This window comes from Onychomys torridus, chromosome 6 (assembly GCF_903995425.1).
Source record: "Onychomys torridus chromosome 6, mOncTor1.1, whole genome shotgun sequence".
In the NCBI taxonomy this organism is placed as follows: Eukaryota; Metazoa; Chordata; class Mammalia; order Rodentia; family Cricetidae; genus Onychomys; species Onychomys torridus.
In genome coordinates this window covers 122,186,229-122,212,912 of record NC_050448.1, presented here as the reverse complement: position 1 = coordinate 122,212,912, position 26,684 = coordinate 122,186,229, and the positions used below count along the sequence as shown (strand labels likewise).

The following is a 26,684-nucleotide window of genomic DNA, read 5'->3' as shown; positions in this document are numbered from 1 at the left end:
TAGGCCAGAAAGGAGCACTAGACTCCCTGGAACTGCAGTTACAGACAGTTACGAGCTGCCATGTGGGTGCCGGGACTCAAACCCAGGTCCCTCTGGAAGGGCAGCCAGTAATCAATCCTAACAGCTGAGGAATCACTCCAACCCTGAAGATAATACTTTCAAAAAAGACATTTTTTCTCTTTCTAAGTGTGTAGTGGTCTTTTATAGATAGATGAGCAAAGTCTGAAAATAAGTTTAGCCAAAACAAAAAACAGAATCACAGTAAGCAGAACGCACAAAAGCAGAGGCTGAAATCTGAAGGAGAATGGGCAGAGCGTCAGCCACTGGTGAAGCCACTGGACATGCACAGAGCTGACACACTGCAAGTACTTTCCCAGGATGTCTTAAGTGATGTTGAGCTGGGGCTCTAGGTCAGGAGGTAAGAGTACAAGAGTGCTCACTGAGCAAGTATGTGGACTTGACCTCAAAGCCCCAGGGCCTAAGTAAATAATGAGGTGCAGCCTCAGAGGCCTTAGAACCTCAGCACTATGGGGAAGTGGAGGCAGGAGGATCTCTGGGGCTATCTGCTAGCCTAGCTCCAGATCAGTGAGAGACCTGCTCTCTAGGAAACAAGTCAGAGAATGACAGAGCAGGGCACACAACTTCCTCCTCAGGTTTCCAGGAGCATGCAGCTACACACACACAGATGTACACATCACTCATGCGTCTGCCCCTCCCTCCTCTCTCCCCACTCCTGCAGCTCTCTCTCATGTGCACATACACAGATATGACACGGCCACTGTGAGGAAGGAAATAATGTAATTTCCAACTGCACTTGATTCAAGTATGTAAATCCCACAACTAGATAATCTCAATTCAGAAGAAGAAGAAAAGAAGAAGAAGAAGAAGAAGAAGAAGAAGAAGAAGAAGAAGAAGAAGAAGAAGAAGAAGAAGAAGGATATTGACTGGTTCGATAGCTTGACTTTTTAAGTAAAATTAGTGTTGTAGTATTTATTTCAACACCTTTACATGAGTTTATTATACTTAACAATGACCTGAAATTAGGCTGAGTTAAGGCTTTAATTACAACAATAATCTTTAAACGAACCATGTGGTACCTTTCTTTTACACATGCAAATACATATCTTACTTATCTCATATACTTAAAAATTATCAGTTTTTGCAGCATAAGCTAGATATAAAAATTGTATGAATAGACATACAATTATAAATATTTACAGGAATAATATCAATGATAATCTTTAATTATAGACATGTTATATTAATTTTTATGAATATTCCCTTTTTCAAAACTGCTGTTTGTCACTAAACATTCTTAAGCCAAAAAAAATCCAAGTAAGTCTAGCCAACAGAAATGTAAACTGCATAAAAATTCCATAGTTTTTTCCAACAAAACATTTGAGTACCTGTTACCAGTTTTTCACATAAAAGGTTTATTCTGATTCCTGACCTAGGAAATGAATGCCTAGTGAGTATGGGTACATGTGTCTATGAGCATGTATGCACACATGTACCTAGTACAGTGTTTGGAATTTAATTAGATATTTAATAACCAATAAACACATACAGCATGTGATGCAACAATGACTTCTCATGAGGTTGAACTAAAAATTGAACAAATATCTACTCTTCTGTCTCTAAAGAATTATCAAGTTGTAATAAAGAGGGATCCTGAGATTCTGAAAACTACCTGGGGCCCAGCTCCACTGTGAGCTGTTTGTTTGACTTTGTGCAAGACAGTCATCTCTCTGAGCCTCAGTTATGGTCTGTGCAAAGTTAAATACTAGACCCAGGGAACCATCAGGACCACTCTTGCTCTGAGTGTCTCTCTCCCATCTGACTAGCATTCACCTGAACACAGCCTTACACAAGGTAATACCACCACAACCACAGTATCAATTTTGCTCAGGTCTTCTCTATATAAGAAAATGAAGATTACTTGGTCATATTTCTTGCTAAGAAATCCTTCCTACAGATCTCCCCCATTCCTGGAAAATGGTTGATCCTCTGAAAAATAAAAAGGTAAACATTAACATCTATTGAATCAATGAATATGCTCTTTTATACTGTAACATGGTTAAATATATCCTTTGAGATTTATTGTCAAATAAATTAGAAATTATTAATATAAAGGATTTTAAATTAAATAGTTAACAATTAACTTGTGAAATTAAAGAATATGATAATCAGAATAAAATTGTAAAATTTTAAAGAAATCTAGAAAAGACTTTGCAAAGATAATAAAGTTTTAATGTTATGTGTTGGACAAATGGAAATTCAATATCCAAACTGCTTTTTGAATACTAGACATAAACTCAGACATTGAAAACATGGGACTTGAAATATTTGCTCCATCTGTTCTACTTTGCATTCTCTGAATCTAAAGTAATAAGGAGGAGGGAATGGGGAGGAGGGAGATGAAGAGGATGTGGAAGTAGGAGGAGGAAGGAGGAAAGGAGGAGGAAGGGTTTGGGATGGAGAAGAGGGGAAAGATGGGGAGGAAGAGAAAGAAGAGGGGATTATGGAGGAGGGAATTGTGAGGAAGAAGAGGAAGAAGGTGGGAAGGGAGAGAGAGGGAGGGTAAACAGCAAATGCCAATTGTCTCAGATTCATTGTAGGCTTTTCTATTTGCTTTTCATTTCTTCTAAACACCTTTGCATTGAGAGACAAAAGCCAGAGGCATATGGGTGATACTGTATGGTCTGTCCATCCTACACAATCTGTTCCCTGTCACTCTTCTTAAGGTGTAACTCAAAGCATCATCTTAGATAGGATTCCTTCTGATGGATACTTCTTTAAAGAAATCAGCTAAAGATTAAGTCTGGACGTGAGGCAGCCTGCATGCAAAGAGTCAGCACAACTGAGTAGCAACAAGACAGGCTGCCCAGGTAACTTGGAACTGAAATCTAATATGTCAACAGATTAAGAAGCTAAATCAAGAAAAATAAAGGATGGAAATGGTGTGATGCCCATCCCTGACAGTAACTGATGTGACTAATTCCCACCTGGTAGTTCTGTAGCTCTGTAATCTTCTCCTGCTGAACGGCAGCATCACACCATATAAGGTTACTTGTTTCATCCTCATCTGGAGTTTTCATAAATCCCATTTCATCTATCACTAAACGAACTGAAAGGAAATGGTTAAAATAAACGGGAGTTAAAACTTTTAAGACATTCATTGTGGAAACATCCTTACAGTTATCCACAGTATTCCATCTGTAAACTACCCACTACTTACAGCATAAGCTCATATTAGTGACTGCAGTTTTATCTAGGACCAAATTATTCTCCACAGTAGCTGGGAACTAAATTAGATTGCACCAAAAATCCTCAGTTATAGTCCTCTCAGATTTAGCAAAAACACAGCACTTTCAGGGGGGTTAGGAAGTGACTTTGGTACCGTGAAAACACACAGCTAGCTGAGGTAACTCTACACAGGGACATCCACACTTGTGGCTTCGCCATGACCTGGAACTAGGTATAAAACTGGAAAGGTAAAAATATCCTTGACCATGGGATCTCTCGTGAGCCTTTTACCGTTCCAGTTCAAGTTACTTTTACCACTCAAAACCATGTCAGCTCTGTTTACTCAGAGTACAAAACAGTGAAGCCAGATTCACTGGAAGGATTTAGAGATGGGCTCTCTACTGCTTCCCACTCTAAGATCCCACTGGAAAAAATTGACTCTTGGAGTTTCCTTTCGACTACAAACCATGTCGCTCCTCCTTAACCTAGATGTTACAGTTAACATGCTGGCATGTTTCTTTCCACAGATCTTGAGTTTAAAATTAAGATGAGTCATACAGTTGGGGTAATCTTTGAGTTCCAGTGAATTCTGAGTTCTGAAAGAAGAGTATTCACATGGCAATGTTTCAGAGCCCATTTTTAATGATCTTTCCTTTTTTTTTGTATAGTTGAACTTTTTTAAAATAATTTTTAAATTTATTTTACCTACCAACCACAAATGCCCCTCTCATCCCCCCTCTTGCTCCCCTCCAACCTTCCACCCCCACCTACCCCCTCCATCCCCTCCTCCATGGGGAGTCAGCAGAGCATGGTACTTTCAGTTGAGACAGGACCAGGCCCCTCCCCCCCTGCATCAAGGCTGAGCAAGGCGTCCCATCATAGAGAAGAGGCTCCAGAAAGCTAGCTCATACACCAGGGATGGATACCAATCCCACTGCCAGAGGCCCCTCAAATTTTCTTTATACCATGCTCCACTAATATATGAGAAGTGACATGAATTGTCTGGCTGACTTAGCTCAGATGGCCTCCCTCCGGGCCCTGCTGCTACTATGCCATTTGGACACATGTGCAAAGTGAGAACAGTAGCAACAGGTCCTGGGAGATTCCTCTGATGGGCTAGAGGCAGAAAACAGAAACGGGCAGAATTCCTGCATGAGACCAGATTTACTCATGAGACATGCAGAGATATCCTCTGAGCTTCAGATATTACTGACAAGACCCTGATGATACCACAAGGTGAACTGGCAGAGATGGAGACAGCTCAGCTGCTACTTAAGTCATGGATCTTCATGAACTCACATACCAGTGAGGCCAGACAATCTCAGATTCCGTAAGAATAGTTGAAAAGATCCACTCTGTATTTGCAAATCTTCAGAAGATCAGGCAGGTACAAATCAATTTTATGATGAATTTCAAAGCTCAGATAGCTGATAATGTTGAACATTACCAAAAAAATCAATGTTGGGTATAAACCTACACATTTTTTTCAGCTAAGCTAATTGAATGCATTATTTTTGTTCAAACTGAAAATTTAGAAATCAATTTAGCACCTTTTTAAAGCAGATCATCCTCCACTGCATAGGAAAAGAATTCTTCTAACCTGTCAGCAGTTTTATAGAAGTAATTTAGAAATCCATTACATAAAAGATAATCAGCTCTCCAAACTCTACTCTGTTTTCAGTGCCAAGGCAGTCTTCCCACCAATCATGAAAAGTGCAGCAGTATTCTGAAGACACTTACCAATTTCAAACTTTGTCCCAGCAACATTCGCGGTAATGACTCCCTTCTTTTTCTTTTTTCTGACTTTCCTTTTCATTGTGCATTGATAAGGTAACTCTGTATTCAGCTCCAGGGCAGAGGATCCCTGAATAACTTTAAAAAGAAATATAAACAGTTATCCATTAAAATAAAAACAATGTGACCAGAAACATCCATGCTGCCCCCAGCAAGGAAAAACTATGAATGGTGGCATTTTCAAACCTTAAACGTCATGTATTCGAAACACACTCACAGCTTGTAGTATGGTTAGGCCAATCCACTTACCCCCTTCTTGAGGCAGAGACGGCATGGTCACCTTTGCCAAATGAGCAAGAAACGTGTGTACAGTACCAAGTTCTCAGTAAATCTGAAAATCCCACGTTCATCTAAGCAGGATATGCCCCAAATCACAGGAAGTTCCTATCATAGTATCTGGGTCAAAGTCTCAGATTTCACGACACAAGTTTTGGGCTAGGAAGCTACCTGGAGAGGTTTTAAAACAAAGCTATTTAAGACACAACTTCATGGTATTTCTCTTGCAAATGTCATTCTTGTTAGAAACCATATAATAACAAAAGTCAATTTCTTCCATCAAAACAGTATGTGTTAATCAATTATTAACCATATATAAAATGCCAACTTATGGCTTTCTTTAAATACACAGTCTAAATATAGTTCTGTTTTATTTTATTCATAGACCTTTAACTATACAAATTACACATAGAAATTTTAAAAATAACAAAATTCATTGCTGTCCATTAAACATTGAGAATCTTGAGATTTATAATAACAGCTTAGCCTTAAAGCAAGCCTGAGAGGGAGCTTTTGATCCCCATGTTACAGAATAGTTAACTAAGCTCAGAAAGGGCACATAACTTTTCTCCTTACAAAGACTGTAAGAGGTAAAGTGGAGACTGAAATGAATTGCATCAAAGCCAAAGTCCCTGAGCCAGGAACCCAAACAATCTTCAATGCAAGTCTTCACCTGTCACTGGGAGGATACGTTTAACGTGAGGGAGTTAAATAGCCATGAGGGTAGCGGCTGCTGCAGAGTGAGCGCAGGCAGTGATTCGTTTTCATGGGGTAGGAGGAACGGCTTTGCACAGGGAGCCTAAGATACGGGAGCAAATTTGAATGGCACAAAGTAGGAAGGGTCATTACCAGGGGGTCTTATTTAAACACATAGAGGGACACCATGTTCTCTGCAGGAACAAACTATCTTGGCTCAGCCACATCCACAGGACCCACAACAGTATGCTCTGTGGGCATTTGTAGTGTCTGTGGAAGAATTAAGGCATCCAGGCCCTAACTGTTCTGACAAGTTCACACTCTCAACTCTCCGACTTCTATCTTCCTCTAGTTCTTATAAAATGTCTCTAGTCATAACGGAGACAACATGAAAACTTGAATGCTAAACAAAGGAGTGACATGGGAACTTTCACCAGATTATTAGAGATCCTGCCATATTGAAGTTGACTCATTCAGCCACCATCCCTAATATGCATTATTAATAATAAGATATCATTAAAGAACATTTACAGCTTTATTTATTCTCTGGGATCATTTTAATGCAAACAAGTCTCCAGTACGAGTCACTATAAAATTAGTAAGGTATTATTTATTAAAGACTCACAGTGGGCAGGCTGTATGTTAAATGCTTAAAGCAAGAAGCCCTGCTAGCAAGCTTTTAACTTCAGTTCATTTTCCCAGAACTTTAGATATAGAAACTATGGTTTAAAATTGAAAAGCAAGAGTTTTGATTCAGTTCTACCTAAGTAGGTATCTCATGTATCCAGCTCTACTATTTTTAGACACCACAGTAACACTACACAGACCTAAAGGATCTTGCAAGGTTAATTTGGTACTCAGTAAGACGGGCTGTATTCTGGAAATTCACAACACTTCAAACCAAACAGAGAACTCACAAAAAAAAAAAAAGAAAAACCTCTAAACTGATCTCCCAGCTCCCAGTTCCAGCTGGAAATGGACTAGGTCACCACTCAGCAGGAAGAAAAGAGTGGCCTGAAGGTCAGTTCCCTTCTTTTCAGAAGCTCTGTGATGCTCAGAGAGGAGACTGGGTTTGGGATTTCGTGATGGACGCCTTGTTACTGGAGTAAACAAAGACCCCTTCACAGTAGCACCTCGCTATCATACCAGAAGTCAGTGGCAAAGTCAGTGAGAGTTTGCAAACTGCTTCCAGGAGTATATCAGGCTCCAAAATCAGACCTGTCGACTTCTGAACCTAAGTTATGAAACAAGTTTAAAGTGCAGAATAAAAATGGCTCACTAGCCACACAGGAATCTGAAGTGTTTAAAATGCCCGTAGTCGTTATATACAGGCTCTACTCCACCCCACTTGTGATTTGGTGGAACTGCCTAACAAACTTCCAGAACTTGATTGTATCCCCCAAGTTCTAATCAAATTTATTTTAGGCAATGAATTTGAGAAAACACACTTAAACACCACACAGGTAAGCTACTGTTCTCCGAGCTCCAGAAGCTAGGGAATAATTGAAGCCAAGGTTTCTCACCAGAAATCACAACAGTCCAAACATCAGCTTCAGAGAACTGCCCCCAGCTCTTCTTCCCAAATCTCTGCCAATCACTTTAAAACCTAGGTTTAAAATATATACAGGTTAATAAAAAAATTAAAATAACACAATGGTGATGCCAATCTAATAGTTTACTGAAACCCCCAAAATGATTCAGTTTCCCACTAATCTAGAGCTCAATCTCCTTGCTACTCAAGCATTTCCTGCACACTTACTGAATAACAAGTATGTAACGCAAAATTCCAAAATGTTTATTCTAGTCAGAATTTCATCTTCCAAAATGATAATAAAGTGTTTCGTGTACACACACACACACACACACACACACACACACACACTAATAAAACCTAGGTAAAAAGCTACTTCAACCTTTGATCATGCATGAGGGATTCATTCCTCAATCTTCTGGTCTGTCATGGGGATCTTCTTTGGTATCTCATCAAGACCACCCATCTAGAAAGGTGAGTTTCCCAAAGAAGGTGGTTTTCTTCAGTCTTTCTCACCACTTCATTCCCAGGACCAGAGCCTGGAAGTGCTCAGTTGACACGGGTTACTAAGTTAATGGTGCTATGATTTGGAGAAACTTGATCCTTGGTGTAACACTGAAAGAGTGAGGCTTGAGGAGGTGAGTAGGTCATAAAGTTTTCTCTCATGCACAAAGCTTCATACAGTGAATGTATTAGGGGACTTTGATTTCTATCAATTTCTTCAAAAGGCTGAACCATGATAAGTATGTGTTAACTCATGATAATGTTAGTAATCACATCTTTGGTGTGTGGAGTTTAGGCGTGTGGAGCAGCTCAGGAGTGTGGAGCAGCTCAGGTGTGTGGAGGAGCTCAGGAGTGTGGAGCAGCTCAGGTGTGTAGAGCAGCTCAGAAGTGTGGAGCAGCTCAGGATTGTGGAGCAGCTCAGGTGTGTGGAGGAGCTCAGGAGTGTGGAGCAGCTCAGGTGTGTGGAGCAGCTCAGGTGTGTGGAGAAGCTCAGGTGTGTAGAGCAGCTCAGGTGCGTGGAGGAGCTCAGCTGCTCACTGAGGTGTTGGCTTCTATGTCTTCCTTCCTCCCAAGAGGCATCAGACTTGGTGTTTATCCTTTCCATGCTATTCTTAATACATTTTTCTTATGCACTAGTTTCTATACAATATTTGAGTGTGTATAATTTGTATAATTTTAAACTATGTAAATAATATACTATGTATATTCTTGGGCTGTTTTCTAAAATTTGAACTTTTGTGTGACTCATTCAGTTCCAGTTCATTTCTTTTCATTAAGAAGTACCACATTGGCTGAGCGGTGGCGGCGGTGGCGGTGGCGGCGCACGCCTTTAATCCCATCACTTGGGAGGCAGAGCCAGGCGGATCTCTGTGAGTTCAAGACCAGCCTGGGCTACAGAGTGAGTTCCAGGAAAGGCACAAAGCTACACGAAGGAGGAGGAGGAGGAGGAGGAGGAGGAGGAGGAGGAGGAGGAGGAGGAGGAGGAGGAGGAGGAAGAGAAGCACATTGAAGCTTAGGCAAATCTTACTTCAATAGCAATGCAAAGCCACTGAAGGACTTCCCATAGGTTATACCAGCTGTGTAGAGGAAGCAAGAGAAACAATGTAAGAAGATATTTTGAAGGTCTATGACAGGGAAAATGAAAGCTTGGCCACAGGCAGCATCACATATTCACAGAGAGAAGATTGCTACAGCAGTCAGGCTTGGAGATCAAAAAAGAAGTGGTTATCTCTAAAGATTTCAAGATGCCTGGCTTAGAGAATCAGGAAGGAACTGGCATCATGCATCAAAAGCAGAAAGAAAATCCAGTCCCAGGAGTTAAGTGCTTTCAGTTAAAAATGGCAGAAAAAAATAAAACTCATAATTGAAGGTAAGACAAGAAACACCTCTACTTTTATACAGAATAAATGCTTTAATTAAACACAGAACAGGCTGGAAAGCTGGCTCACTGGGTAAGCTGCTTACTGCTCTTGCAGAGGACCTAGGTTTGGGTCCCAAAGCCCACATAGCTGCTACCAACTGTCCCTAATTCCAAATCCAGGAAGATCCAATGCAATTGTTTGGTCCCTGCAGACACTGCACACAAGTGATACATAGGCACACATGCAGGCAAAACCCTCATACACATAAAATAAAAATAAATCTCTTTTTAAAAAACACAAAAGATTCCTTCTACAATCTAACTGATCCGATTTCTCTGTTTCTGCCAAAAAGTGACAAAATATACAGCTGTATAACTGGTGAACAACAGATGATGTCACCCTAACTGTTCTCCTAACAATAGTGTATTGACCCTCTTCATTGGAGAAGCTACTTGCTTCCTAAACATAAGAACTTTTGTGTCCTATTCCAGGCTGGCTCTCCTCCCCAAACCTAGAGCTGGCTATGCAGAATGTTACATAGACCTGAAAGAACCATTTGATCAGACACTTCTAAAAAGTCAGGAGGAGCCCAGTGTGAGTAAACCAAAGAATCCAAGAACCATTTATTCACACTGGTAACAGAACTAACATTGACCTTGGGCAATAGTAGTTCCACTAATTTACTATTATTTGCTTTTCAGATTTCCATAGCTTGCTTGGTATCTGCTCATCATTTGTGACTAAATGACATCACCCAAATGCAATATCCACAAAAGTCTGTGGAGGATCTCATCCTTATAATTTAGCCTACTGTGGTATGAGTAAAATGTAGGCACTATTAACACAGCATACCTTGAAGGCATCTTCCCTTATTAATATTTATACTTCCACTATGTGACACAATAAAAAAACCCACAAATCTCATTCAGCAAGTGCAGAATTGAATAAAGTTCAAATCAAATAACAAGGTTATTAAAGTAACAGAAGACAACACTATTTCAGAATGTATTAAATGCTTAAATAGAGTCAAAAGCCCCTCTGGACATGTTCTTTAAGAGTATAATATTGTGTCCTAAATAGCTCTCAAACCACCCTAAAGGAGAGAGAAAGATATTTCACTTGCTCTCTAGGAATAACATATGATACCAGTAAAGATGTGTGTATCTCACTCACCTGTGTCTATCCATTTACATGTGTTCATGGTGCACACACACACAAAATTTACCTGATGTCTTGTCCTTGCAGGTGTATACATAGGTACACACATGCACACACACACACACACACACACACACACACACACACACACAATTAAGAATCTAAAGCATCCTCAAAGCACCAGCCTACACTTCGCTACATACAGCCCTCTTGTTCTGAGATACTCAGGTGGGACTGAGTTCCCTTTGCACACAGCTCTCTGAGCCCAGGAACCTGCATCCAAAATTGAAACAGAAGTCCAGAGGGAAGTGGAGAATTTCTAAAACAGCCAGTTCTCTGTTTGTTATCAGAAAGTTCACAATGAATATCAACCTGTGCATCTGCCTCACTGATGAGCAGCTAACATCACAGTGGGGTCCTGTGATGCCAGCATAGTTCTCAACATCCAAAACTTAACTCTTCAATATCGCCCATAAACCTGGTGGTTCCTCTGACACTCCTTAGCTTGATAAAGTGTAATGTCATAGCCAAACAGCAAAAAGATACAACAAAATTCTCCTTAATTTTCCATTTGAATTCTTTGTTTGGTATTAATTCCAATCACATGCATCACCAATTCTAGGGTATATATTAGTTTAATGCTTATTTTCCTATCCATGTTTATGAATTATTAAGTATTAAATATATTAAATTCATTAAACTACTAATCATGACAACACAAGACTGTAATCCAGAAGACTGAAGCAGGAAAATATTGAATTCAAGGCCAGTCTTGGCTGCATTGTAAGACCTTGATTTTTTTTTAGTCAGATGGCTAAGGAAGCCCCATTTACCATCCATACTAGTCAGAAAGTTAATGGATAATGAAGGCTCTGGCCCCAACCTGAGATGATTTATTAATTATTTGTCCACAGATTGAGCTCTTTTGGGGGGTAGCAATGTGCCTGATTAAATAACTAAATTTACCTGATGCATGTGGCCATATGACTCTGAAAGAGTAGGCACTGAGGAATCAATGGGGCCGGGAAAGGAAGTGAGTAGGGGGAACTTCCCACCAAGGCAACTGAAAGAGAAACAGTCCTGTGGACTCTGCTGTCTGCCCCACTTTCTTGGTGCACATGTGACTACAGCTGCTGTGTAAGTCACAGCAACTAAGGTTTGTCTTAGAATTGCTGCATCTGTTGGAAAGCTGACATCCATCTTGTTTAGGCCACTGTTCCTTTAAGTTTCTGTCACCACCAGCTAACTGAACCTCTTGACAGATGGATATGTTACTTCTACATGAATTACTGGGGGTTTTAAAAGATGACATACCAGGAGTAGAGAGGTGGTTCAGTAGTTGAGAGCTTCTTCCAGAGAACCACATTCAATTCCCAGCACCTACATGGCAGCTCACAACCATCTGTAATTCTGGTTCTTGAGGACCTTTTCTGGCCTCCAAAGGCAGCAAGCATGTATGTGGTGTACAGACAAATATTCAGTCAAAACATCCATACACATGAAAAGGTTTTAAAGGAATGTCAGCCAACATACAAAGTCGGTGGAGTTGAGTGGATTTTGCTTCTGTTTTATCTATCATCATATGCCATTGCCTACAGTTTTCTATTTTCTGCTAACCAGTTTCTTCTGGTGATGGACAACCACTTAGCTTCAACCCAAGTGCAGAAGAAAGAGATCTGTACTTCACCCTAGTTCTCAGGCATGCCAATTAGGATCTGGGGACCCAGTTATTAACACCAGACCTGATTAATACAAGTATAAGCATTTTATTAACTTTACACATACACAGAGATTTTCACAAAAGAGTACAGCCTGAAGAAGTTAGTAAAGTGGGAGTTTTCTTACTTGGAAAGGAATGGGACAGAACAGACTGATGGACAGATGTACTAGTAAGTTCCCAGGTCACTGAGGAACAGAGGATACTGGAAGACAACAGTTACTTTGGTTGTTCAGGGTCATTGCAACCCCATTCCTAGTCTTTAGTGATCAAGACTAGTTTCTAACTCAGACTGTGAAAAACAGCCCTTCAAAAAGAATCTTTACAGTTTAATTCACCCACGCTAAGTGGCCCTTTCTGAAGTGATGACTCCTCAGGAGATTTCTGTCTGAAATAAACCTGCTGAGGTGTTTTGCCTCAGACCCACATGCACTTTGGGAAGGACTGATGGCAATCCCAGTTTCAAGGATGGGAAATTGGCATAGATCTAAAACAATCATGCAATCCCATCCTCTTGATCCCTGGAGTTGGTTTAACAATGAACTAAGACCAGTCAGAATCAGGCCTGGGACTCACTCTTAGACTCCTGGAAGGAGACAGGTTCCTTCTTGTGATGTGGACATGAATCAGAGAAGATGCAGATCTATCACCATTGACCCAAAGTAGCCACCTGCACAGAGACTGAGCAGGAATTCAGGTTATATTTCTTATCTTTGTTTTTAAATAAAGAAAAATGCTTCAAAACCCCTTGCCTAAAATGCTGTCCCTTGAGATAAATAAAAGGTTTGCCTTCCTTCCTTTTACTCCAAGAGATGCTGGCTCCCTGGGAGGTTTGAATGTGATTTAGTCTATCATGCTGGAGAAATATTCCTCTCTAGAAGGTTCTTGGAATTAAAATTAAAAACTTTCAATGTTACTAGTAGCTAAAAAGTCAGATATTTCTGCCAACATTTCCAAACACTTCTAAATGAAATGGAGTCACAAAAAATTAACTTGTAACAAGCAAGTCATTCAAAATTTAGGAAATCCATATGGAAAAGTCCCTAGTCCTCACACAATGCTTTGTGGACATCCATGAGTTAAGCTAAGGTATGTTGGTAAGTCTAAGATTTTAAGCAAGAAAGAACAATTAATGTGTTTCTGGATCATTAAAATAGATGCAGAGTAAATTTACATAGCAACTTTGAGGAAAGAAATAATTATCTTTACCTATCAGACCATCTGCTAAGAAGACTAATTAAATTCAAATATATTTTAATAAGATGAGCTCATTTAAAAATAAGTAATTTTCAGTCTTTAAAAACTCTCCAAGGGCTGGAGAGATGGCTCAGCAGTTAAGAGCACTTGCTGTTGTTCTTCCAGAGAACCAGGGTTTGGGTCCCACCACCCATATGGCAGCTCACAAAAGTCTGTAGCTTTAGTTCCAGGGGATCTCATGCCCTCTTCTGGCCTCTGTGGGCACTGCACTCACATATGCTCTTAAATACACACAGGCCAACACTCATACACATAAAAACAAATAAATCTTCTTATAACCACTCTCTAGCACTACAGTCTTTGCCATAGTCCTTTTATAGACACATGAAAGAAAAGGGCTATTTTTATCCTTCAAAATAAACAGGACTGGAATGCAGAACAGAACTGGAGCCCAAAGCTAGCCATGGCACAATAATATGGTCTCCAGAGATACGCTCAAATCATGAGCATTTATTTTCTAAATGATTCCCTCCCTCGGCCACTTCCTTCCTTGATCACATTCAGTCAACTGATACTGTAAAGTAACAGGTCACATAAAGCATTGTATCAGTAATCAGTAAACTTAGTGCCCCCTTATGAGTTCTTTTTATTAAACATGTCTATTGATGTGCCAGTTAATTTTATGACAAGTTGACACATCTGTAGGCACAAAAGTGGAGGTAACCTTGATTGAGAAAATGTCTCCCTTAAGAGCGGGCTCTGGGCAAGCCAGTAGAGTACTTCCTTAGTGATTGAGGGGGAGGTCCCAGCCAATTGTGGGTGGAGCCATATCTATTCTGGTCCAGGATTCTTTAAGAAAGCAAACTGAGCAAGCAAGCACTGCTGAGCAAATCAGTAAGCAGCTCCCCTCCATGGCCTCTGCATCAGCTTCTGCTTCCAGATTCCTGCCCTGTTTGGGTTCCTATCCTGAATTCCTTCAATGATGGACTATGATGTGGAAGTGTAAAACAAATAAACGCTTTCCTCCCCAGCTTACAAAAGTGAGTATTTCATAGTATTTCATGACAAAAATAGTAACCCTAACCATAACTAAGACAAGTTCTTACCAATTTATTAGGTGCTATAGCAAGTAAAATGCATGTCTTCTGTTTCATCATGCTCACATATAGCTTCCTTTTAGAGAAGTTATTTAGCTTGAAACATCTTAAAAATAAAACTATGTTCAGGGCCCATGACATTGACTATTCATATTAACCCTAAGTATGCTCAAGAATGGCAGTCAACAGTAGATAGCTGCATAACCAGATGTAGCCATATATTCATAGTATGCATATCAGGAATACAAATTAAACACAATACAAAATCAACAAGGCTGATTTTCACATGGGATTGGAATTTACCATTTTTTAAATCTTAATCTAATATCCAAAACTATCCATTATACAAGTCTCACTAGAAAACAATGTGCAGTCTTTAGGACACTTCTGATTCATGCATTGTCAATCACATCTATTCCTGTCTTGATCTGGCTTGGATGGCTATGCCACTTGCTAGAACTTATACTCAAATATTATTTTGTTTATTTTATTTTTATGCATATGGGTTTGCACACAGGGTTGTGCCCATGGAGGCCAGAAGAGGCCATATGATTCCTCGGAGTTAGAATTACATGTGGTCTTGAACTGACTGACCTAGGTACTAGAAATTGAACTTTGGTCCTCTGCAAAATCAATACACATCTTTAATCACTTAGCCATCCCTCCAGTCTTTCTTATATTATTTTCAAAGAACTTCGTTTATCAATTTTCAGCCAGTCCATTGGGGAAAAAAGACTGTGTTAATAACATAGAAAAGATGAATCTTACAACAACATACATTTAGTGTGTAATTTTAAATGCCCTTCAAACATTACTGTCCTCTGCTATTTGATTATTTGGACATTTCATTTGAATCTTTTCTTCAAACTACAAGAGTATAAGCTCTTAGAGGCAAATACAGACATTCTGCACTCTCTTCAGAACTTGGCACTGCGCTCTGCATCCACAAGTCCCCAGTCATTCTACAAGGAATAATGCATTTCACCTAGTGCAATGGAAACTCCCAGCAATCTATGAGGGTGACCCCAGCCAAGACTCCTTGTAATCGAGGATACCGAGCCTGAACTGCCCATCTGTGGTAGCTGGGCAAGAATTCTAGTGGAGGGATTGGGACACCAAAGTCTTATGGCTACAAACCTTTGACTTACAATTTGTACTATCTACAAAGTGTGCTGGGATAAAGATGGTGCAGAAATCATGGGAGTGACAAAGAGAATTTCAAGTCCTTCTAATTATTTCTCATCAGTGGATCTGTTAGGAAGGCAATCAATGGTGAAAATGCTAAAATTTCTCAGGAATGATTAAACTCCTCAACAATAACATGATAGCAAATCAAGTTTTGCAGTGTTGGTTTTAAGACCACAAATAAAGGCAATCTCCTTGTAATTCTGAGTCACATGTGTCTTCCATAGAGAGGTCACAATATCCACATATTTGCTCAAATGTTAGTATGCATGTTGCTGCAAAGGTACTCTGTAGATGCAATTAATGTCTAAATCTACAAGTATTTACTCTCCATAACATAAGTGTGCTTCATTCAGTGGGTTGAAGGTAAAAGAAAACAGATTGTTTCCCAGAAAGGTATCTATCGATGCCTCAGCCAGGTTGCGTTCAAGTTCTATGCCTCAGCTGTGTGGGAATTCAAGCTCTATGCTGCAGCCCAGTGTACATTCAAGCTCTACATACCTCAGCTGGGTGTGTATTCAAGCTCTGTGTCTCAGCCAGGTGGACATTCAAGTTCTATGCCTCAGCTGGGTAGGTATTTAAGCTCAGTGTCTCAGCCATGTGTGGATTCACGTTCAATGTTATCCCTCCTCTGCACTCCCAGTCTGTCAGCAAATTTTGGACTGGCAAGCCTCCACAGTCACATGAAGAAATTCCTTAAATCAGCATCTTTTCTCTCCCCTCTCTCTAAAATGTGATATCTTTTATAACCACAACCAGCAAGGGGGAAGTCCTGACATTGTTAGCATCATCAATTCAAGCACATCAAAATCAACAGCAATGATATCAGTTATGACAGAGAAAAACCCATACCACTATAGAACAAGAACACCATAGAAATACCCCAAGTTGTAAACTTACTCCTTTCCCCATGCCTACTTCCCTCCTCCCCTTCCTTCCATGCTTTCTTTCTCTTTATTTTAGGAGATGCCCCTCTATGTAGCCCTGATGCTGTTCTCAGACTGGCACTTCAGACTCCCAAATGCTGGGATTCTCTGTATGCACCATCACACTTGGGCTGCACTATCACCTCCCCATATCCATGGCACACAATGTGAGGGCTGAATCACAAAAAGATTAAAGAAATCTGTCCTCTACTGGGAAGACATTTAGGAAAATGTCTTAACCAGTTTGTTAATCTCATATTTTCCCTTTTTTATGCATGGAAGTAATGCAAAATAAGAACTGTCCTCAAAGTCACCTCCGTGTATATAAAATAAAAGGTAAAAGTTTTAAAAGTACTTTTGCACAGTTGAAACTGCACGTTTGTTTTCTCAGGCAAATGAGATCATGTTGTGTCTTGCAATGAAATTTAATCTTGGCTTGAAAAGGGAAGCTTACTGGCTATCACTATTTCTAGTGTTAAAAATTAATGACAGCCACACCTCCTTTAAGCCTCCAGGTTCTCACTCTGCACCCAGCACCCTAACCCCCTGGAGAATAAGGTTACTAGGTGACATCCTCCAGGTTAGAACAGTGTGACTCGTGTCACACCTCAGCCCTGAGCAGGCTGAGGCTCTTGACCTGGACAAGGTTAGCTCAAGGGCAAAGACCTGTGGCTGCAGAGGAAGTGCATCAGTACTGCAGCAGCTCAGGGGAGGATGTTGACAGACTCCAAACTCCACTCAATATCCAGTCAAACACCAACATCTGTACCGTGTACAAGGGCACTCCAGTCTGAAAGAGTGCAACTCAGATCCCTTCTAGTTTTGACATCCTAACAATGTTGATTCTGGAGAGAAAATAAAAAACAGAAGCCAGTCATTCACAATCAAGATAGGGCTTCTAACTCACTTCTCCCTCAAAATACAGCTTTAAAATTCTGGTTAAAATTGGACACAAGTAAAAGCTTTGTTAGCAATTCTTGATTTTAAAAAAATGACAAAACTGCACAGAACCATCCAAACCAACTGCTTCAGTGTTCTGAAAATGGCCTGTAGTATATAAGGGAAGAAGCTTTTAAGGCAATGACTGAGCTTGGGATAAGAGGTGGAACTGGCAGTGTAGCCTAAGGCAGTCCCCACAGCATCATTCTCCAGGGGCATCAGCCAATCAGTGCAGCAGGCCCCCGGGTGGGAGTCATGGCAACCAGCCCATTGGTGCTGGAGGAGAATGACTGCGTTTGAAGCAAAGTATAAAACAGCACCATGCCTTTGGCTCAACTGCAACAATAACAACCCCAGTGGGCAATTGGTGTGAAGGTCAATGCCACAGCTGCCTGTAGCTCCGATCCCAGGTCACGCTGGTATTGGTCAGCTAACAGGAGTCATGAGTAGCAGCTCTCTCCTCTCCTGATCCCCAAATGAGCTTCCCAGACATTTTTTCGACTCTCATTACCCACACAACCTCTGTTCCTCACTAACTCACCAACAAGAGGAGCGCGTTAAGCATGGTGGGTGGAGTGGAAACAGCCTGTACTTGATGTTTTCTGTGGAGAAGTCACTCTGGAGGACCAGGGGTCTGTTTTGTTAGTAGATAATGTTATGAAACAGCTGAGTTCTGGGCAAAACAGACTTTATTTCAAGTATTAATACAAATGTAAATGCACATATATGTATACATACTATGTTCAATAGAGAGTGGAAGATGCAGAGACACTGCCTTAGTCACTTGTCTCAGTGCTGGGATTGGGTTCCCAGTTTGAGGGCACAGGCCCTCCTGACAAGAGAGGCAAAGCTGTGGGAGCTTGCAGCTGGTTGGTCACATGACATCTACAGCCAGGAAGCTGGTAATGGTGAATGCTGGTGCTGAGTTAACTCACACGTGGAAGTGTGGAGCCCACAGTGGGGAGCGAGACTTTGCATCTCAATCTAATTTAGATAATCCTTCACAGCAAGCCCCTAGCATTGTCTCCTAAGTGATTATAGATCCTGTCAAATTGACAACCAACATTAACTCTCACAAACAGCTAGATTAAGAGCCTGGAATATTGTCATTTCTTTTGATTCTTATAACACTGGGGCCAGAAGACTGACTCATCTTTCCTACTCACAAGTTCTCTGTTGTTATCTTCCCATGCAGGCCTCATCTTAGATTGCCAAGGAAAATCAGGACTTCATAAAACCAGTCCACACAATTGTCAAATGGGACTCCCCTATGCCAATTCAGGTGATGAGTTGTAGAAAGAACAGTAGTAATGAGCATTAAGGTTGTTTAAAGGGAGTCCTCCCTTTCATTCTTTGCTGATGTTGCTTGTGTTTTTTTTTTTTTTTTTTTTTTTTTTTTTTTTTCTTGAAACAAAGCTTTGTAGTCCGGGCTGACACCCAATAGGGCTGCAATTCTCCTACCTCAACCACCTGGGTCCTGGGATTATAGGACTAAACTACCATGCCCAGCTCCTGTCCTTTCTTATTATTTTATTTATCATATTTTACTTAAAATCCATACAACTTATTCTTCTTAAAGATCTTAATAAGGACTGAGCACACTTCTCCCGAGAGTAGAAAAGTGAATCCTGAAGTAAGTGTGCTGCTGTAGGAGCTTTGATCTTCTCAAAAAACCAACTCTTTGTTTCATTAATCCTTTGTATTGTTCTCATTATTTCTATTTTATTGATTTCAGCTCTCAATTTGATAATTTCCTGGCATCTGTTCCTCCTGGGAGACTTTGCTTCTTCTTGTTCTAGAGCTTTCAGGTGTGCTGTTAAGTCACTAGTGTGAGATTGCTCCAGCTTCTATATGTGGGCATTTAGTGCTATGAATTTCCCTCTTAGCACTGCTTTCATAGTGTCCCATATTTTGGGTATGTGGTGAATTCATCTTCATTGATCTCTGGGAAGTCTTTAATTTCTTTCTTTATTTCTTCCTTAACCCATTGGTGATTCAGTTGAGCATTATTCAGTTTCCATGAGATTGTAGGTTTTCTGTAGTTTTTGTTGTTGTTGAAATCTAACTTTAAGCCATGGTGGTCTGATAGAACACAGGAGGTTATTCCAGTTGTTTTGTATCTGTTGAGATTTGCTTTGTGGCCAAGTATGTGGTTGATTTTAGAGAAGGTTCCATGGGGTGCTGAGAAGAAGGTATATTCTTTTTTGTTTGGATGGAACATTCTGTAGATATCGATTAAGTCCATTTGAGTCATAACATCAGTTAAGTCCATTATGTCTCTGTTAAGTTTCAATTTGGCCGATCTGTCCAGAGGTGAAAGTGGGGTGTTGAAATCTCCCACTATTAATGTGTGGGGTTTTCTATGTGATTTAAGCTTTAGTAATGTTTCTTTTACATATGTGGGTGCCCTTGTGTTTGGGCATAAATGTTCAGAATTGAGACTTTACCTTGGTGGATCATTCCTGCAATGAGTAGGTAATGTCCTTCATCAAAATGCCCAACAGTCCAATTAAGAAATAGGCTATAAACTAAACAGAGATTCTCAACAGAGGAAGCTCAAATGGCTGAAAGACATTTAAAGAATTGCTCAACATCCCTAATTATCTGGGAAATGCAAATCAAAACGACTCTGAGATACCACCTTACACCTGTCAGAATGGCTAAGATCAAAAACACAGAAGACAGCTTATGCTGGAGAGGATGTGGAACAAGGGGAACTCTCCTCCACTGCTGGTGGGAATGCAAGCTTGTACAGGCACTTTGGAAATCAATATGGCACTTCCTTAGAAAATTGGGAATCCATCTCCCCAACAACCCAGCTATACCACTCTTGGGCATATACCCAAGAATGCTCAATCATATCACAAGGGCATTTGCTCAGCTATGTTCATATCAGCATTGTTTGTAATAGCCAGAACCTGGAAACAACCTAGATGCCCTTCAACTGAAGAATGGATAAAGAAAATATGGTACATATACACAATGGAGTAGTACTCAGCAGAGAAAAACAATGACATCATGAGGTTTGCAGGCAAATGGATGGATCTAGAAAAAATCATCCTGAGTGAGGTAACCCAGACTCAGAAAGACAAACATGGAATGTACTCACTCATAGTAGGATACTAGATGTAAAACAAGGATGACTAGACTGCTACACAACTCCAGGGAGGCTACCTAGAAAACGGGACCCTAGGAAAGACACAGGGATCACCCAATGACAGAGAAATGGATGAGATCTACATGAACAACCTGGACGACAGTGGGAGTAATGAAGGGCAAGTTTTGAGGGAAAGAGAGCTTAGGGGAGCAGGAGATCCCAGCTGGATCAAGAACAGAAAGGGAGAACGAGGAATAACAGACCATGATAAATGAAGACCACATGAAAACAGGAAGAAGCAAAGTGCTAGAGAGGTCCCCAGAAATCCACAATGATACATCCACTATAGACTATTGGCAATGGTCAAGAGAAAGCCTGATCTGACCTAGTCTGGTGATCAGATGACCAAACACCTTAATGGTCATGCTGGACTTCTCATCCAATAACTAATGGAAGTGGATGCAGAGATCCTCGGCCAGACCCCAGGTGGAGCTCCAGGAGAGGGGCTGGAAGAGTGTGAATTGTTGAATCCAAGATTGGAAAAAGCACAGGGACAAATGGCCAAACGAATAGAAGCACATGAATTATGAACCAAAAGCTGTAGAGCCCCCAGTTGGATCAGGCCCTCTGGATAAGTGAGACAATTGAGTAGCTTGAACTGTTTGGGAGGCACCCAGGCAGTGGGACCTGGACCTGTCCTTAGTGCATGAGCTGGCTGTTTGGAACCTTGGGCTTACACAGGGACACTTTGCTCAGCCTGGAAGGAGGGGACTGAACCTGCCTGTACTGAATCCATCAGGATGAATTGAATCCCCAGGGGAGTCTTGGCCCTGGAGGAGATGGGAATGGATGGGTGGAGTTGGGGGAAAGGTAGGGGAAGGGGTGGGAGGGGGAGGACAGGGGAACCCATGGCTGATGTATAAAATTAAAACACAAATATAATAAAAAAGGAGGAAAAAATAAATGAACTAATTAAAAATTATAAAATAAAAAAGTAGCAAACTGAAAACAATCTAAATCTACTCAAATAATTACTGTAGTAAATAATGGGTTATCATGTGGTTATTAAAATGGGCTATGAAAAGCTTTCACTAGTTTGAGAAGATATAATTATTTGAGCAAAGCAATGAATGATTCATATGAAATGAAATAATATTTATTTTTCTATGAATAGATGAATGGATTGTAAAGCTTAATATTTACTTTGATTTACTAACTCTGAGTAAATATGCTATTTCTATCCATCTATATTACAGTGATATGAAAATAATCATGAATCATACACCAGGATGGATTTTAATAAACTGTATCAATAAAGACCTGTTTTAATAGTGAACAAATTTGGATTCTTCCAAAAGACTGATTCCTAAGTAGTACAAAAGGATTATGATTGTGAGTCACAGCATTCTGTGTTTATTTTAGTCCTTGAAATATTTGCTAAACCACCTCTGAGGTTAACACTTCCAGAGTAAATCAAAATGTAAACAAGCTGATCCCAGATTCTGGGTATTCTAGCCAAGCCTGAGATCATCATGTAAAAATAACTAACAGTGAAGTTACAAATGCAATTTATATCTGTAGGGAGTGCTGCCCACAATGCAGTCAGAGCAAAGGAGGAAATACATACTGAATTCACTTTAAAAGATTTCTTCCTATTAAAGACGAAAAGAAAGAAAGCACACTGTGGAAATCAATGTGGAAGTCGTCTGTTTTCTAGGTCCTGATTTGAGTTTTCTTTCCCATGTCATGTTTGAGAAATCACCAGGAAGTACGTCAAAACTAAGATATTTACAGATATTACAAAAACTAAGATGTGATCAGGGATAGAGCTCAGCAACAGAGTTCTTACTCAATGCACACCAGGCTCTGAGTTAGACACTTAGTAATCAGAGGAAGAGAGAAGAGGGGGGAAGAGGAGAGAAAGGAGCAAGAGGTATTAAGGAGGAGGAAAGAAACTTTGAAGACATGAGAGATGATTCTTCTTATCCTCTTTTTAGCCTTTGTTCATGTTCTTCAGAAGCAAGGATTCAAATACAAGCAGTATGGCGAAGCTACAGGAAATACTGCTAATGGGAGCAAAGAAAAGACACAAGGAAGGAAAGGCAATACAAAGGGTGTGCTCCACTGTCAGCAGCTAGAGCTTAGTCCCCTAGGAAACTGTGATAGTCAGCATAAAGCACACAATTTCAGAGTCAGTGCATCCAACATCAATCATTAGTTGAGCATTACTGTGAGAGAGATCCAGTAATTAACTCACACCACCTCCTGATCTCGGACAGTAGAGAACAGGGGATGCATGGAGAAGGTCCGGATTGGCAAAGAACCCCCAGTTCCAAGGCCTCCAGGAGTGCCTGAAATACCCTCATGTAAAGAAAGAAACACCAGCAGTGCACGGAGGCAGGAGAGTATACTGAAGTGATAAGACACTGGAGACAATGAGTAGGGCACCAAGGGCATTGGCTCAACGATGGCTCTAAACACAACACTACTAATTATGAGATACTAGAAATGAGATCTTTGAAAAAGATGAGACCTCTGTCTTCATGAATGGGTGAGCAATTCATGCAATTAGTAGATTAATAGGTTAATGGTTTATTCAAGAGAGAGTTGTGTACAAAAAACACTATCTACTTCAAAGAAACTGATTTCTACACAAAGACTCTTCCAGTACACACCTTTTTTTTTTTCATTCCTTGGTGTGAGTAATAAATGAGCATTCATTCCTGTTGCTCTACATATCAGAATTTCTATGGTGTCAGTGTTTTAGATTCTGGCCATTGGAGAATTGTGTGGTTTTATCCCATCCATGTTGTGATTGGTGAATCCTTAATAATACAGCTAATGAATCTCCCTTTGCATGATGAGTGCTGTGTGGATCATCCTTGGTAAAGAGTCTGCTAAAGCCATAGGCCCATTTTTAATGGAATTTGTTTTGTTGAATCTCATGGATTCTTTGTATATTCTGGATAAAACGTCTTTATCTGATGTGACAGGCAGTCATCAGAGGCAAGAGAACAATGTAGAGACTCCAAGGTCATAGACATCAGGGGAATAGCAAGAACACAGTATGCTCTCTCTGTTGCTGAGGCTGTACATTGGGGACTTGTTTCTTACCTCTCCAGGACCATCATGTAGACAGACACTTGAGATTTTGAGAGAGACAGACAGACAGACCAGGGAGAAGTCATCTTATTTCAAAAAGTTAAGATCATGACTATTTTTGAGACAGCAATACAAAAAGTCAGATTACTAAGACGTCTCAACTAGATAAGAAAAGAGGACCTTCAAGATGTGAAGGAAAATGAGAAAGAATTTTACAATGAATGTGGAGAAAGCAGGAACAGAGGGAGACAATTTCAAAACTCTGGTCATGTTTGGGTCAGGAAACTGAAGACAATTGAAAATAAAGGAGACACGGAGCACATGATGGACTAGTAAATGGGTTATAGGTTAAGTCTGGATGCAGCAGCTTCCTTTGCTCGTGTATTGTCCCCAGACGCTCAGACCCTTAAAAGGCAGAGTGGAATAGCTGCAACTATTCGACTGTGCAAAGAAAGCTTGCTGATCCCTGGAACAGGGACACTGGGGACCACTAGGAACTAGAAGGACATGGAATTAACAGAAGCAGAGGGAAGAAAAGCATGTGATTATGAAAAGATTTAAAGAGCACAACCAGGATGTAAAAAGACAGTTCTCTGGGCTGGGGAAGCAGCCAAATATCTGGTAGCCATAGATAAAGCAGAGGTGGGCCTTAAGGCTCAGGAAAGTAAGGCAATGATGATCATGTAGGTACCTATTATTTCTTCTAATGACTAATTGAATATGACATCCCTACTAGACATTGCCATCTAGATGTTCTTGATGCCACTGCAAATTGTGTCAAGAACCAGTCCATGACCTTGATACTTCCTCTGCCCCCATCACCAAACTCAGTTCCCTATGACCAGGGCATCTCAGAACTCATCCTTACTTGTTTCCACCTCTAATCCTAGCTGTCATCCTCTCTCACTTGGACTATTTACTAAGTTCCTAACAGAAGTATTTCTATCTACTCAGTTTTTCCAATCTGTTTTCTTCAATGAAATGCAGGACTCCAGAATATCAATCAACTATTACTCTTCCATCCTCCCTCCCCACTCCTTAACTAACCACCCTCCAGCTGGCTTGCATAGTTTTGATGGCTTTCTGATGCTCACATGAAAATATGCAGTCTAACTAAAAATGATCTTTCATGGAATGGTGCAATGAAGCTAATATTTCCTAGCAGTCACTTCCTTGCCTGGATTTAGGCTAGGGATAGTCACTCAATAAAGAAGCATGTATTTTTTAGGATTTCCATTGTGCTCTGAGGGTAACTGAGGGGAGTATGCACTGCCCCACCCCCATACTGGCACTGCTCTGCTTCTGTATTCTAGTCATTGTCCTTATAGACACTCCCCACAGGGATTTTGATGCAAAGGGAAGATATTATAGTGGAATGGGTATTTCTAGCATGTTAAATTAAAGAAGAAATTAAGTAAGAAATTAAAAACTTATGTGGAAAAGGTCTCTGATTTGATTCTAAAAGGAAAATTAAGACGTCGTCAATTGACAGGAATGGACCTAGCAGAAATGTAGTACCCTTAACTAATGAGGAGATTTCCTCTTTATAGAAATATAATAAATACTGGTAAATAGCCTGCAGTAATTTTTTGGGAGAGATTAAAAATTGTTATCCCAAAAGTAAGAGAATAGAATTCACAAAAAGAACTGAATAGGTCCTTCCTCACATTATATGGCATAGAATGTGGAATCCCCACATTCTATACTGATGCAAATAAATCAGGAAAGGCAGGATATAAATCAGGAGATTTAAGTAAAGTGGTTCAAAGTCCCTATAATTCTGAATAAAAGGCAGAACTGAATGCCATTATTAAAATACTAACATACTTCATGGAACCCCTTAATACAGTCACATATCTTTCAATATACAGAGAGTTGTTTTACATATTGAAACTGCTGAATTTATTCCTGATAATACAGAATTAACTTCACTATTTATACAATTATAGGAAATAATCAGAAATAGGCAATATCATATATATATGATATCATACATCAGATCCCATATGAGTCTGCCAGGTCCTCTAGCAGAAGGTAATGATGAGATTGATCAGTTATTAATAGGTAATGTGCTGGAAGCCTCAGAATTTCATAAGAAACACCATGTAAATAGCAAGAGTTTGAAGAAGGATTTCTCCATCCCTTGGCAACAAGCCAAGGAAATTGTAAAATAAAAAAAAAAAAGTCTTACTTTTTCCTTCTATAATCAAACTCCATTACTTACAAGGAAGTAATCCAAAAGGTATACAGAGAAATGCAGTTTGACAGATGGATATGTACACCATTGACATCTATTCAGGATTTCAATGGGCAACTCCTATGAGTTCTGAAAAAGCTGATTCTGTGATTACACACCTATTAGAAGTTATGGTTCTCATAGGAATGCCTGCACAAATTAAGACTGTCAATGCTCCAGCATACATCTCAAATAAAATGAGATCATTTTTTGTGCATTACAATATAAAGCATATTAGAGATATAACACATAATCCCACAGTACAAGCAGTCATAGAAAGATCTAATCGAACTTTAAAGGATTTGCTGAATAAACAGAAAGAGGTAACAATGACCCTAGAAATAGATTAGATAATGCTTTATCAACCTTGAATTTTCTCAGTACTGATGAGAAAGGGACAATAGCTGAGAAGAGACACTGGACACAGAAAAAAACTCCTGAGCTAAACCAACCAATTACTTCAAAGAAAGATGTGTTGACCTCATAATGGAAACCAAGGCACATCCTACATTGGGGGAGGAGTTTTGTTGTTTCTGCAGGAGAAGAAAAGCTGTGGATACAGATAAAATTAATAAAGATTTGATTTGAACAGGTGAAACCCCTTGATGAGGAGAAGTGATAG

The 26,684-nt window shown here is 40.1% G+C and overlaps 1 protein-coding gene across 1 annotated transcript in view; it reads right to left on the bottom strand.

The window, feature by feature from the left end:
- Ttll7 (tubulin tyrosine ligase like 7) overlaps positions 1 to 26,684 on the bottom strand; it is a 134,249-nt gene that overhangs the window by 86,755 nt on the left and 20,810 nt on the right. The window contains exons 2-6 of the mRNA XM_036189481.1: positions 7,536 to 7,618; positions 5,290 to 5,487; positions 4,987 to 5,118; positions 3,006 to 3,127; positions 1,940 to 2,007 (exon numbers count right to left, since the gene is read on the bottom strand). Coding sequence (XP_036045374.1) covers positions 1,940 to 2,007; positions 3,006 to 3,127; positions 4,987 to 5,118; positions 5,290 to 5,314 — 347 coding nt within the window. The 5' untranslated portion in view covers positions 5,315 to 5,487; positions 7,536 to 7,618. The remainder of the gene's footprint in view (positions 1 to 1,939; positions 2,008 to 3,005; positions 3,128 to 4,986; positions 5,119 to 5,289; positions 5,488 to 7,535; positions 7,619 to 26,684) is intronic.